The sequence below is a fragment of the Strongylocentrotus purpuratus genome, unplaced genomic scaffold (genome assembly GCF_000002235.5).
Source record: "Strongylocentrotus purpuratus isolate Spur 01 unplaced genomic scaffold, Spur_5.0 spur5_scaffold_3, whole genome shotgun sequence".
Classification (NCBI taxonomy): domain Eukaryota; kingdom Metazoa; phylum Echinodermata; class Echinoidea; order Camarodonta; family Strongylocentrotidae; genus Strongylocentrotus; species Strongylocentrotus purpuratus.
Window position 1 is genome coordinate 24,444,263 of NW_022145609.1, and position 24,151 is coordinate 24,468,413.

Below are 24,151 nucleotides of genomic sequence, written 5' to 3' on the forward strand. Positions count from 1 at the left end.
CTACAACAATAAATAATGAATGCATAACATACCAATTGGCATATTTTCAATAGATGAGAATAAATTGCTCAACAATTTCATTAGGAGTTCCAACTGCAGAGGTAAAGAAGATGACAAGAGAATGAGACTCTTCTTGTTTCTGATCAATATACACAAGATTTTTGTCAGATACAAAAATATAGATATGGTTATCAACTATAAATTTGCAAATATCTCACCACACTGCACGCATGAATTATGTACAATGCCATCAGATGAACAAATCTCACAATATAATCAGTCTCGTGCCAATCAAAACTATACAATTTTTTGTACAGGGTATGATGATGATGCAAACAAAAAATGTGATGGCTGGTAACACAAAAGACATATTTTCTGACAGAGTCTAGGAATAATGAAATGAAAACCACATTATCATTGCCAAGATTCTGCCTAGTGTGTTGCATTTAAAGAAAATTTCATTACTCATTTATCAAACGACAATTATTGTAACCGAAAACCACTTGATCATTGGATCTTAATATCACGAAAGTGCTAGGGCAATAAATATAACACGTATACAACTCTTAAGCACAGGTATACTTTCACACACATAATAAATGAAAATTACAGACCACAAACTCTCTTTTCAAAACATGAAGGCCTCAAAACATGAAGGCCTCAAAATGCATGTACATGTAGATTGAACATGTGTGAGAGCATGGAGATATCTCCACGGTGAGAGCTTATAATGCATCATGCGCCCTGGCTGGGAATGCCCTTAATACGTTACAGACCCTGTTCCTTAAACATTATTGCAGATATTGCGTTTGTAAATTACAGATATGCTAGCAATCAAACAAACAAACATTATTTTGTGCAATTGCAATAACAGAATTTGCACTATAAACTGTTTCCTGTAAAGCACTTTACCAGTAACAAACGAACAAAGGGCTTTAGTATTATCATTACCCCATCACTGGATTCGATGTAGATAAAGTGCCTTTTTTAATACTCGAGGACAAAGTGCTGTGCCGGGCTGGCACCCGCGACCATTGCATACCGAGTTAACTGATTGATCCACTTGACCATGACACTTCTACGACACCTCATTATACAGGCAACCTGAACTCTTCATTACAAAATCGATACACATTTGTTTCCCCATTTAAAGCGATACCGAACTGATGAAATTTCTGCCCTAGCATACCGGTAGTTGTTTATTGCACAGCGCCATCTCATGGTCAACTAAGCAACAGTGTGTAACCCCAAAACTATTCAGCTATAGGGAAGCAGACATGAGTGTTATACAAGAACCCACTATTGTTAATTTTACTATTATTTTACCCCCCCCCCCCCCCTCAAAAAATAAAAGAGACAATATGATATAGTTTTATAACTACCAAACACTAATCAAAGTATACCACATGAATATTTACTCAGTATTTGCATTAAAAAGATAATTGCATTTTCATGTACATGTACAGTTATGTACATTGTGAATTTCTTTGGGTACTCATAACTGAATACAGAATGTATGTACACATAAAATCACTTTCATTAGGTATAGTATATATGAAGTTATCTTAAGCTACACTATACTACCATATTCAAAAGTAATCATTTGTAGAAAACACAATTCAAGTTGGAAATATAATTGTGATCCTAAAAATCTCTCGTATTTTTCATGACAACTGCAAAGATTAAAATTAAGATTACAAATTGCATCCATTCAATACTAAATGGCTAAAAATTATTCCCATTCCTTCCACGACTTCAAGGCCTGTCACATCACAATACCAACATCAGCCTTTGTAGGAAATGGGTGGCACTCATCAATTATTCTTATGAGTTTTCACCAATGACTTCCAGAATACAGTAAATTTTCTACTTACACATATAGAGCGCTTTAAATGTTATTGTTATTGTTGACGTTCAGGTGCGACCAAACCCTAAAAACATTTAAAGACCAACTGCACAAATTTGAAACAGAATTATACAGAAGATTAATATATCGTTCATCATTTACTCATTCTATTTCTACTGTACATGCTGTAATAACAAAACAATGCAACCACTAAAAAATTATTACAAAAACAAAGGAAAATAAAATATATCAATACTACTCTTAATAGAACACATGTCTTCAGCTGAAAATTAACAGTAGATAAGCTGCCGAACAATAAGGCATCCATTCACCAACACAACAATAAACAAGATCGATAAGGTACAATAAATATCTTTGTTACATAGTCAGTTAATGAGATCTTTTGTTGCGTAATATCAGTTCAATAACATCAAATGTTATTTGACTTTTAAAGTCAACAGGACTTTACTTTGTTTTAGCTTGCAACGTTTTACATCCACTCTGGGACGCTTCATCAAGCCAACTAGTCTGGCTTACTTTGAATCACGAAGTCATCGCGTTGGGTCGGGTGGTCGCGTTACCTAATCTTTATTAGTGAAAACATGTCCCTTTATTCACGAAAAGTCAGGGGTAATGTTTGTTATAAATCCCTCTCATCCACAAATGGTCTAGTCCAATGTACCAGGTGAAAACCTTAAAGGTAATACAAAGTTTTGGGAAATTTTGAAAATTGGGTGGATAGTGATTCTTTACAATTTTGATATATTTGGATGCCCCTGTGGATGTATTATAAGCACTAGAAAATTTAGCCCCTAAAACACTTCTGCATTCGAGAAAAATTGAAAATAAAAATTTACCGGTGCTCCCAGTAAATTTTGATGAATTTCAAATAGCGACCATGAAAATCTCAGAATACGTAATTGAGATATATAATTTCCACACGTGAATAGCTAATCGGTCGATTTTAGTCAAGAAACAATGTTTTATAGCTCAATTAATATCTTGACCTTGTGAGGGAGCTATATAACATAAAGAGTTTATTCTTTACAATTTCATAACTTTATAGACTTTATTTCAACCGTGACAACGATCACTGAATATTGTAGGATTGCATATGCTTCCAATGTGTTCATTTGAACCAAATTCATGACCCCATACCAAAACTCTGTATTAACTACATGTATAAGGCAAATCTACAGAAGGTACATGTAGCGTCCTTAACGTGCATCCTCAAATGATCTTCCGTTTTCGTTACACTAAAGGTTGAGTAACGCGACCACCTGACCTGATGTGAAGCCTCGATGAATCGATGTAAGCTGACAACATCTGATGTATCAACTAACTGGATGATCCACACTAGTCACATCACATCAGCTTGATATAAAACATGAGAAGTACTGAACAGATTGTGAAAATAATATTTCACAAAGCTAAATACATCAACATCTGGTTAAGAAAAAAAAGACTCTTTGTGCAATTTTTGGAATACCCTGAGAATAAGTTAATAATAAGTTAAGTTTACAAAGAGATAAATAAGATGGGATGAAAAACATACACGTACAAAGGTGCTCAATGGTATAATAATGCTGAATGCATTGCACTTGATATAATGTAAAGCTGGGATACAGTCTTTAATGTACTTTGAATTTCCCGTTTTGATTAAGAATAATGCAATGTTGAATTTAGATGGATCAAATAATTTAATAAATAATTATAATAACTATGTGTAGTATTGAAAATCTTTAAAAAAAAAAAATTGTAATTACTGTGATTGCTACTTATTATATTTTTCATTCCTCAACTTCTGCTAATTTTGTTTTTAGCAAAAATATTCTGTGAAACAATAAATCAAGAATCACCTTTGACAGTACAAACTAAATGTTAAAACAATTCTTGCCAGGATATATTGCAAATATCACACTATTTTTAACAACAAACAAAAATACCTGAAAACAAAAACATGAATTATTAAAGACCTATGAACATACATGTAAGATGTAAACAGTGTCTGAAGTTCATAAAGAAATCGGTGGCATAAATGAAGGTACCAAATAGAAGGCCATAAAAGTTGGAATACTGTAGAGCAAAAGCGTACAAATACCATTTTAGACATATGACCTTTTTATGTTTTTTGTAACTCAATAATGAAAGATGGATTGGTTGAATTAGGGCCTTTGTTGAATACTGCTAGATGTAAGCTTTACAATGTCTCGTTATCTAAAAACAGAAATTGGGACAAATGAATTTTTCGCAAAGGTAAGAAATTGCAAAACTTGGTACGGTAATGATGTAATTTAGTTGTTAGCTGTAGGTATACATGTTCCCACATGGTTGCAAAAATGTATACAATGCTAATAATATCAATAATAAAGAAAAACAAAACAATCATCCATTCTTTGTATCATAATCCTCTGAAATATTCTTACAGCTACCTCTGTATTAAAAAGTCATGATTGATTGGATAAAATACTCATTATAAATTTCAAGCTGCTTATATATGCAAATAGTCATTTACACACATACACCTGTGTTACGTGCATCTAAATATCAATCATCGTAAAAGATCATACATTGTAAACATATTCCAATTCCAATCCGTTTGTGTGCTGAATCTCTCAACATTGTATACACAGCAGGAAACTAGCAAAAACAGGGGTTCAATAATTGCCTAAAAATCCTTTATCATAATACAATACCACACACCACACATAACTTTGCACAAAACCTTGACACAAGCCACTAATGCCAGAGAAAGTTTTACTGAGATTTTTTCAATGCAATACAATTGTACCGATTGTTCCTCTTCACCCAGTTTTATGGTATATATATCTGTACACAGGTGTGTATAAAACTATACAGTATCCTGTATATGTGATTTAGTCAAATGACAGACTATAATGTTTATTCAGTTAGAGGGTGCACTCATGCCTTTTAATAAATACCTTCCTCACATGTTAAACACCTGAGCAAGCTCTCTTCTGTTCGAGTCGAGAATAGCACTTATATGAACCCTTTACGCATACTGTAACAAAAACAAAAGATTAATAACTGCATAACTTTCGATTCACATGTGATGCCTACCATGTAGAAAATATATTTTTCCATATCAGAAGCACAATAGGAGAAACTCTTGGAACCACTGCATGCCGATTCGATTTCTGTTGCCATGGGTAACAGCATCGCAAAAATGGTGGCAAGGCCCAGGCGCTTCATTACCGAGAATAAAAAGTCGTTACAATTTCTGCAAACTTCCTGAAAAACTATATGTACAGAATACCTTGCATCAGAGAAGAAAATGAATATTTCTTTTCAAATCACTGCACCCCAGAGGCCTTGGTTGTCGATGTCGATGTCGATGTCGAAAGTCCGAGGCGTTTGCCGACGACCTCCAACATGACCTGGACCAGAGCGTCCATGTCGTATTTGTGGTTCCAGTTCCAGTCCTCTCTGGCCTGGGAGTCGTCAAGACGCTTGGGCCAAGAGTCCGCTAGATGAGAGATGAAAAAAGGGCAGAAATATTTTTAATGACAATACATGTACAAGATGATGGTTGTATAATTAATTTACATGCACAAGCGCATGTAAAGCAGGGGTATGATTGCAGGGCACTCAAGGAGACCAGTTTTAATGCTGAATCAATTCTGATTCTTATTTTCAAATGATTCAAGCTTTCCAAAATTTGTATCATAGTTTTTATTGACTATCAAACTTTATACAGATGGAGATTTTCAAAGATAAGTGCGTTGAAGCTGCTAAACTCATCATGCGAGAAGGGTTGACCTCTTTAGACCGACCATTAACAAATGAAAATATTAGGTGATTTTAATAGATCATGACTAAGATCACAACATTCATCTTTAATAATTATGACATCATAAGCAGTTTGAATATTCCACCATTATTAAAAACATTGGTGATTCAAAAGATGACCACCATCACAAACATTCATCTTTAAAGGTATAGAACAGTTTGGGAAACGCCCCCCTCTCCAAAAATGAAATGGAAGCACTTATTACCAATCGTGTGAAAAAATATGTTTTGACTAATACGTGATGATACAAATTTTGCCGGTAAACCGCCTACTAATTCATATATTTGGTAAATTATCATATCTATCCAGTCTGGATAGATATTGCGTAAACGATAGTCCCATATACATCTTTCTGTGTACAATGCTTGTAACTTTACCACGACTGGGCCAAATTTCTTATCATTTTGATGATTCCAGAATCTTGCAGTACACACCAATACTTATATGCTAGATGACCAACCTCTTCTGATCGATTCCACACCGTTTCTTTCACAACGCAATCGCATAACCAGAACTCAACTCTATCTTTAATAATGACAGAATGAATTGTTTTACAATCTTACCGATACTCTGTCTTTCGTCTGGCTGATAGTCGACGGTGAACTCCGGGACGTACTTCTTGATGGCCTTGGCAATCTCCTCCGGGTTAAAGCTGACGGCGTTGATGTTGTACGTTCGTAACCCTAGCAACTCCTCCGGAGCTTCCAGCATCTCGACGATGGCCCGGAGGCAGTCCTTGATGTAGATCATGGGGAGCATGGTGTCTGATCGCAGGTAGCAGTCAAAGTGGCCGGACTGAAGGGCGTGGTCAAATATGGAGACTGCGTAATCTGAGAAAGGAGAGGGGGAGGGGAGGGGGAGGGATGGGGTGGGCGTTAGAGAGTTAGGAAAGTGATTTTACAAACCATAGTCACCAGATTTAATAGTGATAATAGAAGAAATTAATTTCCCAGTGATTGGCTGAAGAACCATTAGAGGATATTACAAAACTTGGATGGAGAAAATCAAAGAAGACATGAGAGTATCAGGGGGGTGTTTCACAAAGACTAAAATCGACTTTAGGTTGGACTTAACTATGGCAAGCTGTTCATGCCACTGTTTGCTCTCACCATTTTACTGACATTGGTCTCTCAAGGGACGTACAAATCATGGACACAAATCTACAGATTTTATATTTTTTGATAATTCATTATTGAAGGAAAAATGCTATCTAAAGATCGTAATGGTGAGAGCAACCAGTGGCATGAAAGGCCTGCCATAGTGTTAAGTCCAACTTGATCTTAGTCTTTGTGAAACACTCCCCTGGGGGGTGTTTCACAAAACTTGTCATCAGTGACAAAGGGCAGTTTTTGTTATAAGCTAGTGAAATCCTTGCTTCTGATTGGTTATCAGCAGATTTGTCACTGATTTTTGTCATTTGTCATTGAAAAAAGGCTTTGTGAAACACCCCCCTGGTCTCATCTAGGTGGATGCTGAAGAACAGAATACAAGGAGAAGGGCATCAAGGAAAAGACATGTCTAAACTCCACAGCAAGGAGAAAAAATGGACTTTAAAATGACGATGATGATAATGACCAAAGACCAATATACTGATAGTACCGGTACTAATAACAAGAACAGTGATACTAACATGGGAGACATTAATAATAATAATGGTGGCTTCTTATATAGCGCACATGTCCGTCATGCAACAAAAATGGATTTGAGGATATCTGTTTTCATCTTGGTTGATGCTGATCACGGGAAGGCTTTGAGAAGGTCATCTAGGAAAAGCTACATCTATTAGTGATTCCACAACAAGGGGAAAATGGACCTTAAAATATTGATGATGAACTAAAAGTAATAATAACAAGACCAGCAAAAACAAATATACTATGATTATTAGATCGGAAAGGTTGGGTCTCAAAGAAACTGGTGGAACTGGTGAAGAGAAGTGGATTGAGATTGATGGGTCATGTGTCGAGAAGGGAAGATAATGAACCTGTGAAAAGAGCATGGGGTTTGGAAGTTGATGTCATAACAGGGCAAGGAAGACCACAGATTTTATGGAATTAGGAGGATGCTTGAGACAAGAAGAAGTGGACGAAGGAAGTGTCATCATGGAGTGAAAGTCAGTAACATACCCTCCTAAGAGGAGAATGCTGACTTCAATAAATGATAATTGATTATAATAATCATGATGATATCCAATTCTCGCTACCCTAACTAAGCTATTGGCCATAGAGGGCAGCACCATCCATAGGTATAATTGGCAAAGGCACATACGGTTCCCGGGTCGAGAACTGGAAAGTCTGATAGAAATTATAGTTTCAGAACCAATAAACTATGGGTCACAGATCATGATGGTACCTACATAGATCTCATCAAATCATCAAGGGAGTTTATGAAACCTGGACAATAGTTTAGTACAACAAGGAATTAGTTGACACTGCTATACATTTTCTATGGAAGCCTGAAGAAACCTCGTCTTATCATCTTCCCCAGTATCGTATCTTTGGGTGTGCTGATACACCTACAACATGGTGGCCTGTACTTCAACAGAAGAAGAAGAATAAGAAGAAGGAGGTTGCCATCTAGAGTTGAACATCGTATTTGCGGTAAGGTCAATTCATAATGCACAAAGACCTACCTGTAGTACCACCCCCTGGAGCTGTGTCGCCAGAGATGACCCCTGGTAACCTCAGAGATCGGAAGTCTACGCCAAACTTGTGATGGTAGTACTGCATAGGAGAATAGAAAGGGAAACCACTTTATATATGAATGTAATGAGTGGTCGTACAATTTTAATGTGAAAGAAAGTAGTTTTACTAGACCTGGGGAATGTTTCACAAAGATTCTAAGACGAACGTAACTCTATAAGTTGGACTAAAACGTTATGGAAAACCATTTGTAGCCTTAAAATAAAAAATATTAAATAGCAAAAATTCAAGTAATTTAGACTTTTCATAACTTCCACATCAAGAACATGAAATCTCCTTGATAATAAAACATATGAATGATTTGAATTAAATAGAGCAATTTTACAAACCAAAACAGAAACAATTTTTAAATTCAAGTTTGATTGTAATCCATCTGTGGGTTTTAATGATAATGCATGCACAAGCTAATTTTGGCGTACATAATGAAACATGTGACCTTTGACCTTCGACCTGGTGACCCCAAAATCTAATCAGTTCATTGGCTCTGCAAGATACATACATGACTTGAGTTTGATAGTAATCTGTCTATTTGATCTCATGATAATGCGATCACAGCTATTGTTGGATACATAAAGACCCCTGTGACCTTTGACCTGGTGACCCCAAAATCGAATCGATTCATTGGCTCTGCAAGATACATACATGACCTGAGTTTGGCAGGAATCCATCAATCGGTTCTTGAGATAATGCGATCACAAGCTATTTTGCATACAAAATGAGCCCTGTGACCTTTGACCTTCGACCTTGTGACCCCAAAATCTAATCAGTTCATTGGCTCTGCAAGATACATCCATGACTTAAGTTTGGCAGGAATCCATCAATCAGTTCTTGAGATAACGCGATCACGAGCCATTTTCGCATACATAATGAGCCCTGTGACCTTTGACCTTGAATCTCGTGACCCCAAAATCTAATCAGTTCATTGGCTCTGTGATGTACATCAATTTCAATTTCAGCCCGAAAAATGTGATAATTCAAATTTTTACAATATTTGTCCCTACGCCCCTTTCAAAGGGATATGGGGGGTCAGGATCCATCTAATGGGATGTATTCATTGTGGGGAAACTAGCCTATTCAAAAAAATATAATTTTTTCCTCCAAAATGCTGAACCACCCCGGCCCTTACAACTTCGGCCCGAAAGTTGTGATAATTCAAAATTTTAATATATTTGCCCCTACGCCCCTTTCAAAGGGATATAGGGTTCAGGATCCATCTAATCGCATGTATGTACATTCATTATGGGGAAAGTAGCCAATCAAAAAAAAATAATATTTTCCTCCAAAATGCTGAACCACCCCGGCCCTTACCATTTCGGCCCGAAAGTTGTGATAACTCAAATTTTTAAATATTTGCCCCTACGCCCCTTTCAAAGGAATATGGTGGTCAGGATCCATCTTATGGCATGTATGTACATTCATTGTGGGGAAACTAGCCTAATAAAAAAATTTAATATTGTCCTCCAAAAATGCTGAACCACCCCGGCCCTTACCATTTCGGCCCTAAAAGTGGTGATAATTCAAATTTTTACAATATTTGCCCCTACGCCCCTTTCAAAGGGATATAGGGTTCAGGATCCATCTAATCGCATGTATGTACATTCATTATGGGGAAAGTAGTCAATAGAAGAAAAAAAAATATTTTCCTCCAAAATGCTGAACCACCCCGGCCCTTACAACTTCGGCCCGAAAATTGTGATAACTCAAATTTTTCAATATTTGCCACTACGCCCCTTTCAAAGGGATGTGGGGGTCAGGATCCATCTAATGGCATGTATGTACATTCATTGTGGGGAAACTAGCCTAATAAAATTTTTTAATATTTTCCTCCAAAATGCTGAACCACCCCGGCCCTTACAATTTCGGCCCGAAAGTTGTGATAATTCAAATTTTTACAATATTTGCCCCTACGCCCCTTTCAAAGGGATATGGGGGTCACGATCCATCTAATGGCATGTACATGTATGAACATTCATTGTGGGGAAACTAGCCTATTCAAAAAAATATAATTTTTTCCTCCAAAATGCTGAACCGCCCCGGCCCTTACAACTTCGGCCCGAAAGTTGTGATAACTCAAATTTTTCAATATTTGCCCCTACGCCCCTTTCAAAGGAATATGGTGGTCAGGATCCATCTTATGGCATGTATGTACATTCATTGTGGGGAAACTAGCCTAATAAAAAAAATTAATATTGTCCTCCAAAAATGCTGAACCACCCCGGCCCTTACCATTTCGGCCCTAAAAGTGGTGATAATTCAAATTTTTACAATATTTGCCCCTACGCCCCTTTCAAAGGGATATAGGGTTCAGGATCCATCTAATCGCATGTATGTACATTCATTATGGGGAAAGTAGTCAATAGAAGAAAAAAAAAAAATTTCCTCCAAAATGCTGAACCACCCCGGCCCTTACCATTTCGGCCCGAAAGTTGTGATAACTCAAATTTTTCAATATTTGCCCCTACGCCCCTTTCAAAGGGATGTGGGGGTCAGGATCCATCTAATGGCATGTATGTACATTCATTGTGGGGAAACTAGCCAATTAAAAAAATTTAGTATTTTCCTCCAAAAATGCTGAACCACCCCGGCCCTTACCATTTCGGCCCGAAAGTTGTGATAATTCAAATTTTTACAATATTTACCACTACGCCCGATTCAAAGGGATAAGGGGGTCAGGATCCATCTTATCGCATGTACGTACATTCATTATGGGGAAACTAGCCTATTCAAAAAATATAATTTTTTCCTCCAAAATGCTGAACCACCCCGGCCCTTACAATTTCGGCCCGAAAGGTGTGATAATTAAAATTTTTACATTATTTGCCCCAACGCCCCTTTCAAAGGGATATAGGGTTCAGGATCCATCTAATCGCATGTATGTACATTCATTATGGGGAAACTAGCCAATTAAAAAAATTTAATTTTTTCCTCCAAAATGCTGAACCACCCCGGCCCTTACAATTTCGGCCCGAAAGTTGTTATAATTCAAATTTTTACAATATTTGTCCCTACGCCCCTTTCAAAGGGATATGGGGGTCAGGATCCATCTAATGGGATGTATGTACATTCATTGTGGGGAAACTAGCCTATTCAAAAAAATATAATTTTTTCCTCCAAAATGCTGAACCACCCCTGCCCTTACCATTTCGGCCCGAAAGTTGTGATAATTCAAATTTTTACAATATTTACCACTACGCCCGATTCAAAGGGATATGGGGGTCAGGATCCATCTTATCGCATGTACGTACATTCATTATGGGGAAACTAGCCTATTCAAAAAATATAATTTTTCCTCCAAAATGCTGAACCACCCCGGCCCTTACAATTTCGGCCCGAAAGGTGTGATAATTAAAATTTTTACATTATTTGCCCCAACGCCCCTTTCAAAGGGATATAGGGTTCAGGATCCATCTAATACATTCATTATGGGGAAACTAGCCAATTAAAAAAAAAAAAAATTTTCCTCCCAAATGCTGAACCATCCCGGCCCTTACAATTTCGGCCCGAAAGTTGTTATAATTCAAATTTTTAAAATATTTGTCCCTACGCCCCTATCAAAGGGATATGGGGGTCAGGATCCATCTAATGGGATGTATGTACATTCATTGTGGGGAAACTAGCCTATTCAAAAAAATATAATTTTTTCCTCCAAAATGCTGAACCACCCCAGCCCTTACAACTTCGGCCCGAAAGTTGTGATAATTCAAAATTTTAATATATTTGCCCCTACGCCCCTTTCAAAGGGATATAGGGTTCAGGATCCATCTAATCGCATGTATGTACATTCATTATGGGGAAAGTAGCCAATCAAAAAAAAAAATATTTTCCTCCAAAATGCTGAACCACCCCGGCCCTTACCATTTCGGCCCGAAAGTTGTGATAACTCAAATTTTTAAATATTTGCCCCTACGCCCCTTTCAAAGGAATATGGTGGTCAGGATCCATCTTATGGCATGTATGTACATTCATTGTGGGGAAACTAGCCTAATAAAAAAATTTAATATTGTACTCCAAAAATGCTGAACCACCCCGGCCCTTACCATTTCGGCCCTAAAAGTGGTGATAATTCAAATTTTTACAATATTTGCCCCTACGCCCCTTTCAAAGGGATATAGGGTTCAGAATCCATCTAATCGCATGTATGTACATTCATTATGGGGAAACTAGCCAATTAAAAAAAAATAATATTTTGCTCCAAAATGCCGAACCACCCCGGCCCTTACCATTTCGGCCCGAAAGTTGTGATAACTCAAATTTTTAAATATTTGCCCCTACGCCCCTTTCAAAGGAATATGGTGGTCAGGATCCATCTTATGGCATGTATGTACATTCATTGTGGGGAAACTAGCCTAATAAAAAAAATTAATATTTGCCTCCAAAAATGCTGAACCACCCCGGCCCTTACCATTTCGGCCCGAAAGTTGTGATAATTCAAATTTTTACAATATTTACCACTACGCCCGATTCAAAGGGATATGGGGGTCAGGATCCATCTTATCGCATGTATGTACATTCATAATGGGGAAACTAGCCTATTCAAAAAATATAATTTTTTCCTCCAAAATGCTGAACCACCCCAGCCCTTACAATTTCGGCCCGAAAGTTTTGATAATTCAAATTTTTACAATATTTGCCCCTACGCCCCTTTCAAAGGAATATGGGGGTCAGGATCCATCTAATCGCATGTATGTACATTCATTATGGGGAAAGTAGCAAATTAAAAAAAAATAATATTTTCCTCCAAAATGCTGAACAACCCCGGCCCTTACCATTTCGGCCCGAAAAGTGGTGATAATTCAAATTTTTACAATATTTGCCCCTACGCCCCTTTCAAAGGGATATGGGGGTCAGGATCCATCTAATGGCATGTATGTACATTCATTGTGGGGAAACTAGCGAATTAAAAAATTTTAATTATTTCCTCCAAAATGCTGAACCACCCCGGCCCTTACAATTTCGGCCCGAAAGTTGTGATAATTCAAATTTTTACAATATTTGCCCCTACGCCCCTTTCAAAGGGATATGGGGGTCAGGATCCATCTAATGGCATGTATGTACATTCATTGTGGGGAAACTAGCCAATTAAAAAAATTTAATTTTTTCCTCCAAAATGCTGAACCACCCCGGCCCTTACAATTTCGGCCCGAAAGTTGTGATAATTCAAATTTTTACAATATTTGCCCCTACGCCCCTTTCAAAGGGATATGGGGGTCAGGATCCATCTAATGGCATGTATGTACATTCATTGTGGGGAAACTAGCCTATTCAAAAAAATATAATTTTTTCCTCCAAAATGCTGAACCACCCCGGCCCTTACAACTTCGACCCGAAAGTTGTGATAATTCAAAATTTTACAATATTTGCCCCTTTCAAAGGGATATAGGGTTCAGGATCCATCTAATGGAATGTATGTACATTCATTGTGGGGAAACTAGCCTATTCAAAAAAATATAATTTTTTCCTCCAAAATGCTGAACCACCCCAGCCCTTACAACTTCGGCCCGAAAGTTGTGATAATTCAAAATTTTAATATATTTGCCCCTACGCCCCTTTCAAAGGGATATAGGGTTCAGGATCCATCTAATCGCATGTATGTACATTCATTATGGGGAAAGTAGCCAATCAAAAAAAAAAAATATTTTCCTCCAAAATGCTGAACCACCCCGGCCCTTACCATTTCGGCCCGAAAGTTGTGATAACTCAAATTTTTAAATATTTGCCCCTACGCCCCTTTCAAAGGAATATGGTGGTCAGGATCCATCTTATGGCATGTATGTACATTCATTGTGGGGAAACTAGCCTAATAAAAAAATTTAATATTGTACTCCAAAAATGCTGAACCACCCCGGCCCTTACCATTTCGGCCCTAAAAGTGGTGATAATTCAAATTTTTACAATATTTGCCCCTACGCCCCTTTCAAAGGGATATAGGGTTCAGAATCCATCTAATCGCATGTATGTACATTCATTATGGGGAAACTAGCCAATTAAAAAAAAATAATATTTTGCTCCAAAATGCCGAACCACCCCGGCCCTTACCATTTCGGCCCGAAAGTTGTGATAACTCAAATTTTTAAATATTTGCCCCTACGCCCCTTTCAAAGGAATATGGTGGTCAGGATCCATCTTATGGCATGTATGTACATTCATTGTGGGGAAACTAGCCTAATAAAAAAAATTAATATTTGCCTCCAAAAATGCTGAACCACCCCGGCCCTTACCATTTCGGCCCGAAAGTTGTGATAATTCAAATTTTTACAATATTTACCACTACGCCCGATTCAAAGGGATATGGGGGTCAGGATCCATCTTATCGCATGTATGTACATTCATAATGGGGAAACTAGCCTATTCAAAAAATATAATTTTTTCCTCCAAAATGCTGAACCACCCCAGCCCTTACAATTTCGGCCCGAAAGTTTTGATAATTCAAATTTTTACAATATTTGCCCCTACGCCCCTTTCAAAGGAATATGGGGGTCAGGATCCATCTAATGGGATGTATGTACATTCATTGTGGGGAAACTAGCCTATTCAAAAAAATATAATTTTTTCCTCCAAAATGCTGAACCACCCCAGCCCTTACAACTTCGGCCCGAAAGTTGTGATAATTCAAAATTTTAATATATTTGCCCCTACGCCCCTTTCAAAGGGATATAGGGTTCAGGATCCATCTAATCGCATGTATGTACATTCATTATGGGGAAAGTAGCCAATCAAAAAAAAAAAATATTTTCCTCCAAAATGCTGAACCACCCCGGCCCTTACCATTTCGGCCCGAAAGTTGTGATAACTCAAATTTTTAAATATTTGCCCCTACGCCCCTTTCAAAGGAATATGGTGGTCAGGATCCATCTTATGGCATGTATGTACATTCATTGTGGGGAAACTAGCCTAATAAAAAAATTTAATATTGTACTCCAAAAATGCTGAACCACCCCGGCCCTTACCATTTCGGCCCTAAAAGTGGTGATAATTCAAATTTTTACAATATTTGCCCCTACGCCCCTTTCAAAGGGATATAGGGTTCAGAATCCATCTAATCGCATGTATGTACATTCATTATGGGGAAACTAGCCAATTAAAAAAAAATAATATTTTGCTCCAAAATGCCGAACCACCCCGGCCCTTACCATTTCGGCCCGAAAGTTGTGATAACTCAAATTTTTAAATATTTGCCCCTACGCCCCTTTCAAAGGAATATGGTGGTCAGGATCCATCTTATGGCATGTATGTACATTCATTGTGGGGAAACTAGCCTAATAAAAAAAATTAATATTTGCCTCCAAAAATGCTGAACCACCCCGGCCCTTACCATTTCGGCCCGAAAGTTGTGATAATTCAAATTTTTACAATATTTACCACTACGCCCGATTCAAAGGGATATGGGGGTCAGGATCCATCTTATCGCATGTATGTACATTCATAATGGGGAAACTAGCCTATTCAAAAAATATAATTTTTTCCTCCAAAATGCTGAACCACCCCAGCCCTTACAATTTCGGCCCGAAAGTTTTGATAATTCAAATTTTTACAATATTTGCCCCTACGCCCCTTTCAAAGGAATATGGGGGTCAGGATCCATCTAATCGCATGTATGTACATTCATTATGGGGAAAGTAGCAAATTAAAAAAAAATAATATTTTCCTCCAAAATGCTGAACAACCCCGGCCCTTACCATTTCGGCCCGAAAAGTGGTGATAATTCAAATTTTTACAATATTTGCCCCTACGCCCCTTTCAAAGGGATATGGGGGTCAGGATCCATCTAATGGCATGTATGTACATTCATTGTGGGGAAACTAGCGAATTAAAAAATTTTAATTATTTCCTCCAAAATGCTGAACCACCCCGGCCCTTACAATTTCGGCCCGAAAGTTGTGATAATTCAAATTTTTACAATATTTGCCCCTACGCCCCTTTCAAAGGGATATGGGGGTCAGGATCCATCTAATGGCATGTATGTACATTCATTGTGGGGAAACTAGCCAATTAAAAAAATTTAATTTTTTCCTCCAAAATGCTGAACCACCCCGGCCCTTACAATTTCGGCCCGAAAGTTGTGATAATTCAAATTTTTACAATATTTGCCCCTACGCCCCTTTCAAAGGGATATGGGGGTCAGGATCCATCTAATGGCATGTATGTACATTCATTGTGGGGAAACTAGCCTATTCAAAAAAATATAATTTTTTCCTCCAAAATGCTGAACCACCCCGGCCCTTACAACTTCGACCCGAAAGTTGTGATAATTCAAAATTTTACAATATTTGCCCCTTTCAAAGGGATATAGGGTTCAGGATCCATCTAATGGAATGTATGTACATTCATTGTGGGGAAACTAGCCTATTCAAAAAAATATAATTTTTTCCTCCAAAATGCTGAACCACCCCAGCCCTTACCATTTCGGCCCGAAAGTTGTGATAACTCAAATTTTTAAATATTTGCCCCTACGCCCCTTTCAAAGGAATATGGTGGTCAGGATCCATCTTATGGCATGTATGTACATTCATTGTGGGGAAACTAGCCTAATAAAAAAAAAAAATATTGTACTCCAAAAATGCTGAACCACCCCGGCCCTTACCATTTCGGCCCTAAAAGTGGTGATAATTCAAATTTTTACAATATTTGCCCCTACGCCCCTTTCAAAGGGATATAGGGTTCAGAATCCATCTAATCGCATGTATGTACATTCATTATGGGGAAACTAGCCAATTAAAAAAAAATAATATTTTGCTCCAAAATGCCGAACCACCCCGGCCCTTACCATTTCGGCCCGAAAGTTGTGATAACTCAAATTTTTAAATATTTGCCCCTACGCCCCTTTCAAAGGAATATGGTGGTCAGGATCCATCTTATGGCATGTATGTACATTCATTGTGGGGAAACTAGCCTAATAAAAAAAATTAATATTTGCCTCCAAAAATGCTGAACCACCCCGGCCCTTACCATTTCGGCCCGAAAGTTGTGATAATTCAAATTTTTACAATATTTACCACTACGCCCGATTCAAAGGGATATGGGGGTCAGGATCCATCTTATCGCATGTATGTACATTCATAATGGGGAAACTAGCCTATTCAAAAAATATAATTTTTTCCTCCAAAATGCTGAACCACCCCAGCCCTTACAATTTCGGCCCGAAAGTTTTGATAATTCAAATTTTTACAATATTTGCCCCTACGCCCCTTTCAAAGGAATATGGGGGTCAGGATCCATCTAATCGCATGTATGTACATTCATTATGGGGAAAGTAGCAAATTAAAAAAAAATAATATTTTCCTCCAAAATGCTGAACAACCCCGGCCCTTACCATTTCGGCCCGAAAAGTGGTGATAATTCAAATTTTTACAATATTTGCCCCTACGCCCCTTTCAAAGGGATATGGGGGTCAGGATCCATCTAATGGCATGTATGTACATTCATTGTGGGGAAACTAGCGAATTAAAAAATTTAATTATTTCCTCCAAAATGCTGAACCACCCCGGCCCTTACAATTTCGGCCCGAAAGTTGTGATAATTCAAATTTTTACAATATTTGCCCCTACGCCCCTTTCAAAGGGATATGGGGGTCAGGATCCATCTAATGGCATGTATGTACATTCATTGTGGGGAAACTAGCCAATTAAAAAAATTTAATTTTTTCCTCCAAAATGCTGAACCACCCCGGCCCTTACAATTTCGGCCCGAAAGTTGTGATAATTCAAATTTTTACAATATTTGCCCCTACGCCCCTTTCAAAGGGATATGGGGGTCAGGATCCATCTAATGGCATGTATGTACATTCATTGTGGGGAAACTAGCCTATTCAAAAAAATATAATTTTTTCCTCCAAAATGCTGAACCACCCCGGCCCTTACAACTTCGACCCGAAAGTTGTGATAATTCAAAATTTTACAATATTTGCCCCTTTCAAAGGGATATAGGGTTCAGGATCCATCTAATCGCATGTATGTACATTCATTATGGGGAAAGTAGCAAATTAAAAAAAAAAAATATTTTCCTCCAAAATGCTGAACCACCCCGGCCCTTACCATTTCGGCCCGAAAAGTGGTGATAATTCAAATTTTTACAATATTTGCCCCTACCCCCCTGTCAAAGGGATATAGGCGTTAGAATCCATCTAATTGCATGTATGTACATTCATAATGGGGAAACTAGCCTATTCAAAAAATATAATTTTTTCCACCAAAATGCTGAACCACCCCGGCCCTTACAATTTCGGCCCGAAAGTTGTTATAATTCAAATTTTTACAATATTTGTCCCTACGCCCCTTTCAAAGGGATATGGGGGTCAGGATCCATCTAATGGGATGTATGTACATTCATTGTGGGGAAACTAGCCTATTCAAAAAAATATAATTTTTTCCTCCAAAATGCTGAACCACCCCGGCCCTTACCATTTCGGCCCGAAAGTTGTGATAATTCAAATTTTTACAATATTTACCACTACGCCCGATTCAAAGGGATATGGGGGTCAGGATCCATCTTATCGCATGTACGTACATTCATTATGGGGAAACTAGCCTATTCAAAAAATATAATTTTTCCTCCAAAATGCTGAACCACCCCGGCCCTTACAATTTCGGCCCGAAAGGTGTGATAATTAAAATTTTTACATTATTTGCCCCAACGCCCGATTCAAAGGGATATGGGGGTCAGGATCCATCTTATCGCATGTACGTACATTCATTATGGGGAAACTAGCCAATTAAAAAAAAAAAAAATTTTCCTCCCAAATGCTGAACCATCCCGGCCCTTACAATTTCGGCCCGAAAGTTGTTATAATTCAAATTTTTAAAATATTTGTCCCTACGCCCCTTTCAAAGGGATATGGGGGTCAGGATCCATCTAATGGAATGTATGTACATTCATTGTGGGGAAACTAGCCTATTCAAAAAAATATAATTTTTTCCTCCAAAATGCTGAACCACCCCAGCCCTTACAACTTCGGCCCGAAAGTTGTGATAATTCAAAATTTTAATATATTTGCCCCTACGCCCCTTTCAAAGGGATATAGGGTTCAGGATCCATCTAATCGCATGTATGTACATTCATTATGGGGAAAGTAGCCAATCAAAAAAAAAAAATATTTTCCTCCAAAATGCTGAACCACCCCGGCCCTTACCATTTCGGCCCGAAAGTTGTGATAACTCAAATTTTTAAATATTTGCCCCTACGCCCCTTTCAAAGGAATATGGTGGTCAGGATCCATCTTATGGCATGTATGTACATTCATTGTGGGGAAACTAGCCTAATAAAAAAATTTAATATTGTACTCCAAAAATGCTGAACCACCCCGGCCCTTACCATTTCGGCCCTAAAAGTGGTGATAATTCAAATTTTTACAATATTTGCCCCTACGCCCCTTTCAAAGGGATATAGGGTTCAGAATCCATCTAATCGCATGTATGTACATTCATTATGGGGAAACTAGCCAATTAAAAAAAAATAATATTTTGCTCCAAAATGCCGAACCACCCCGGCCCTTACCATTTCGGCCCGAAAGTTGTGATAACTCAAATTTTTAAATATTTGCCCCTACGCCCCTTTCAAAGGAATATGGTGGTCAGGATCCATCTATGGCATGTATGTACATTCATTGTGGGGAAACTAGCCTAATAAAAAAAATTAATATTTGCCTCCAAAAATGCTGAACCACCTCCGGCCCTTACCATTTCGGCCCGAAAGTTGTGATAATTCAAATTTTTACAATATTTACCACTACGCCCGATTCAAAGGGATATGGGGGTCAGGATCCATCTTATCGCATGTATGTACATTCATAATGGGGAAACTAGCCTATTCAAAAAATATAATTTTTTCCTCCAAAATGCTGAACCACCCCAGCCCTTACAATTTCGGCCCGAAAGTTTGATAATTCAAATTTTTACAATATTTGCCCCTACGCCCCTTTCAAAGGAATATGGGGGTCAGGATCCATCTAATCGCATGTATGTACATTCATTATGGGGAAAGTAGCAAATTAAAAAAAAATAATATTTTCCTCCAAAATGCTGAACAACCCCGGCCCTTACCATTTCGGCCCGAAAAGTGGTGATAATTCAAATTTTTACAATATTTGCCCCTACGCCCCTTTCAAAGGGATATGGGGGTCAGGATCCATCTAATGGCATGTATGTACATTCATTGTGGGGAAACTAGCGAATTAAAAAATTTTAATTATTTCCTCCAAAATGCTGAACCACCCCGGCCCTTACAATTTCGGCCCGAAAGTTGTGATAATTCAAATTTTTACAATATTTGCCCCTACGCCCCTTTCAAAGGGATATGGGGGTCAGGATCCATCTAATGGCATGTATGTACATTCATTGTGGGGAAACTAGCCAATTAAAAAAATTTAATTTTTTCCTCCAAAATGCTGAACCACCCCGGCCCTTACAATTTCGGCCCGAAAGTTGTGATAATTCAAATTTTTACAATATTTGCCCCTACGCCCCTTTCAAAGGGATATGGGGGTCAGGATCCATCTAATGGCATGTATGTACATTCATTGTGGGGAAACTAGCCTATTCAAAAAAATATAATTTTTTCCTCCAAAATGCTGAACCACCCCGGCCCTTACAACTTCGACCCGAAAGTTGTGATAATTCAAAATTTTACAATATTTGCCCCTTTCAAAGGGATATAGGGTTCAGGATCCATCTAATCGCATGTATGTACATTCATTATGGGGAAAGTAGCAAATTAAAAAAAAAAAATATTTTCCTCCAAAATGCTGAACCACCCCGGCCCTTACCATTTCGGCCCGAAAAGTGGTGATAATTCAAATTTTTACAATATTTGCCCCTACCCCCCTGTCAAAGGGATATAGGCGTTAGAATCCATCTAATTGCATGTATGTACATTCATAATGGGGAAACTAGCCTATTCAAAAAATATAATTTTTTCCACCAAAATGCTGAACCACCCCGGCCCTTACAATTTCGGCCCGAAAGTTGTGATAATTCAAATTTTTACAATATTTGCCCCTACGCCCTTTCAAAGGGATATGGGGATCAGGATCCATCTAATGGCATGTATGTACATTCATTGTGGGGAAACTAGAAAATTAAAAATTTTAATTTTTTCCTCCAAAATGCTGAACCACCCCGGCCCTTACAATTTCGGCCCGAAAGTTGTGATAATTCAAATTTTTACAATATTTGCCCCTACGCCCCTTTCAAAGGGATATGGGGTTCAGAATCCATCTAATGGCATGTATGTACATTCATTGTGGGGAAACTAGCGAATTAAATTTTTTTAATTTTTCCTCCAAAATGCTGAATTACCCCTGCCCTTACAATTTCGGCCCGAAGTTGTGATAATTCAAATTTTTACAATATTTGCCCCTACGCCCCTTTCAAAGGGATATGGGGGTCAGGATCCATCTTATGGCATGTATGTACATTCATTGTGGGGAAACAAGCCTATTCAAAAAAATATAATTTTTTCCTCCAAAATGCTGAACCACCCCGGCCCTTACAACTTCGGTCCGAAAGTTGTGATAATTCAAAATTTTACAATATTTGCCCCTACGCCCCTTTCAAAGGGATATAGGGTTCAGGATCCATCTAATCGCATGTATGTACATTCATTATGGGGAAAGAAGCCAATTAAAAAAAAAAAATATTTTCCTCCAAAATGCTTAACCACCCCGGCCCTTACCATTTCGGCCCGAAAAGTGGTGATAATTCAAATTTTTACAATATTTGCCCCTACCCCCCTGTCAAAGGGATATAGGCGTTAGAATCCATCTAATTGCATGTATGTACATTCATAATGGGGAAACTAGCCTATTCAAAAAATATAATTTTTTCCACCAAAATGCTGAACCACCCCGGCCCTTACAATTTCGGCCCGAAAGTTGTGATAATTCAAATTTTTACAATATTTGCCCCTACGCCCCTTTCAAAGGGATATGGGGGTCAGGATCCATCTAATGGCATGTATGTACATTCATTATGGGGAAACTAGCCAATTAAAAAAAAATAATATTTTGCTCCAAAATGCTGAACCACCCCGGCCCTTACCATTTCGGCCCGAAAGTTGTGATAACTCAAATTTTTAAATATTTGCCCCTACGCCCTTTCAAAGGAATATGGTGGTCAGGATCCATCTTATGGCATGTATGTACATTCATTGTGGGGAAACTAGCCTAATAAAAAAAATTAATATTTTCCTCCAAAATGCTGAACCACCCCGGCCCTTACCATTTCGGCCCGAAAGTTGTGATAATTCAAATTTTTACAATATTTACCACTACGCCCGATTCAAGGGATATGGGGGTCAGGATCCATCTTATCGCATGTATGTACATTCATTATGGGGAAACTAGCCTATTCAAAAAATATAATTTTTTCCTCCAAAATGCTGAACCACCCCAGCCCTTACAATTTCGGCCCGAAAGTGATTATAATTCAAATTTTTACAATATTTGCCCCTACGCCCCTTTCAAAGGGATATGGGGGTCAGGATCCATCTAATGGCATGTATGTACATTCATTGTGGGGAAACTAGCCAATTAAAAAAATTTAATTTTTTCCTCCAAAATGCTGAACCACCCCGGCCCTTACAATTTCGGCCCGAAAGTTGTGATAATTCAAATTTTTACAATATTTGCCCCTACGCCCCTTTCAAAGGGATATGGGGGTCAGGATCCATCTAATGGCATGTATGTACATTCATTGTGGGGAAACTAGCGAATTAAAATTTTTTAATTATTTCCTCCAAAATGCTGAACCACCCCGGCCCTTACAATTTCGGCCCGAAAGTTGTGATAATTCAAATTTTTACAATATTTGCCCCTACGCCCCTTTCAAAGGGATATGGGGGTCAGGATCCATCTTATGGCATGTATGTACATTCATTGTGGGGAAACTAGCCTAATAAAAAAAATTAATATTTTCCTCCAAAAATGCTGAACCACCCCGGCCCTTACCATTTCGGCCCGAAAGTTGTGATAATTCAAATTTTTACAATATTTACCACTACGCCCGATTCAAGGGATATGGGGGTCAGGATCCATCTTATCGCATGTATGTACATTCATTATGGGGAAACTAGCCTATTCAAAAAATATAATTTTTTCCTCCAAAATGCTGAACCACCCCAGCCCTTACAATTTCGGCCCGAAAGTTGTGATAATTCAAATTTTTACAATATTTGCCCCTACGCCCCTTTCAAAGGGATATGGGGGTCAGGATCCATCTAATCGCATGTATGTACATTCATTATGGGGAAAGTAGCAAATTAAAAAAAAAAAATATTTTCCTCCAAAATGCTGAACAACCCCGGCCCTTACAATTTCGGCCCGAAAAGTGGTGATAATTCAAATTTTTACAATATTTGCCCCTACGCCCCTTTCAAAGGGATATGGGGGTCAGGATCCATCTAATGGCATGTATGTACATTCATTGTGGGGAAACTAGCCAATTAAAAAAATTTAATTTTTTCCTCCAAAATGCTGAACCACCCCGGCCCTTACAATTTCGGCCCGAAAGTTGTGATAATTCAAATTTTTACAATATTTGCCCCTACGCCCCTTTCAAAGGGATATGGGGGTCAGGATCCATCTAATGGCATGTATGTACATTCATTGTGGGGAAACTAGCGAATTAAAAAATTTTAATTATTTCCTCCAAAATGCTGAACCACCCCGGCCCTTACAATTTCGGCCCGAAAGTTGTGATAATTCAAATTTTTACAATATTTGCCCCTACGCCCCTTTCAAAGGGATATGGGGGTCAGGATCCATCTAATGGCATGTATGTACATTCATTGTGGGGAAACAAGCCT

General features: G+C 38.1%; 2 protein-coding genes across 2 annotated transcripts in view; both read right to left on the bottom strand.

The window, feature by feature from the left end:
- Nucleotides 1-3,593: 3,593 nt before the first annotated feature.
- On the bottom strand, nucleotides 3,594-8,398 carry LOC115918996 (L-threonine 3-dehydrogenase, mitochondrial-like). Its single transcript, XM_030996581.1, has 3 exons — nucleotides 8,287-8,398; nucleotides 6,221-6,487; nucleotides 3,594-5,333 (listed from the first exon to the last, which is right to left on the bottom strand). Exons 1-3 carry the CDS (start codon nucleotides 8,381-8,383, stop codon nucleotides 5,161-5,163), a joined length of 537 nt encoding a protein of 178 aa, XP_030852441.1. The 5' UTR covers nucleotides 8,384-8,398; the 3' UTR covers nucleotides 3,594-5,160.
- A 66-nt stretch (nucleotides 8,399-8,464) lies between these two features.
- LOC587689 (inactive L-threonine 3-dehydrogenase, mitochondrial-like) overlaps nucleotides 8,465-24,151 on the bottom strand; it is a 48,205-nt gene continuing 32,518 nt past the window's right edge. Inside the window, exon 6 of the mRNA XM_030995833.1 lies at nucleotides 8,465-8,470. Coding sequence (XP_030851693.1) covers nucleotides 8,465-8,470 — 6 coding nt within the window. The remainder of the gene's footprint in view (nucleotides 8,471-24,151) is intronic.

What these genes read in the sequence shown, in the direction of transcription:
- LOC115918996 (XM_030996581.1), bottom strand. Translation starts at nt 8,383, where the DNA reads ATGCAGTACTACCATCACAAGTTTGGCGTAGACTTCCGATCTCTGAGG. An exon ending in TCCAGGGGGTGGTACTACAG is followed by an intron (nt 6,488 to 8,286) that starts GTAGGTCTTTGT and finishes CTCCTTTCTCAG; the next exon opens with ATTACGCAGTCTCCATATTT. An exon ending in AGACGAAAGACAGAGTATCG is followed by an intron (nt 5,334 to 6,220) that starts GTAAGATTGTAA and finishes TCTCTCATCTAG; the next exon opens with CGGACTCTTGGCCCAAGCGT.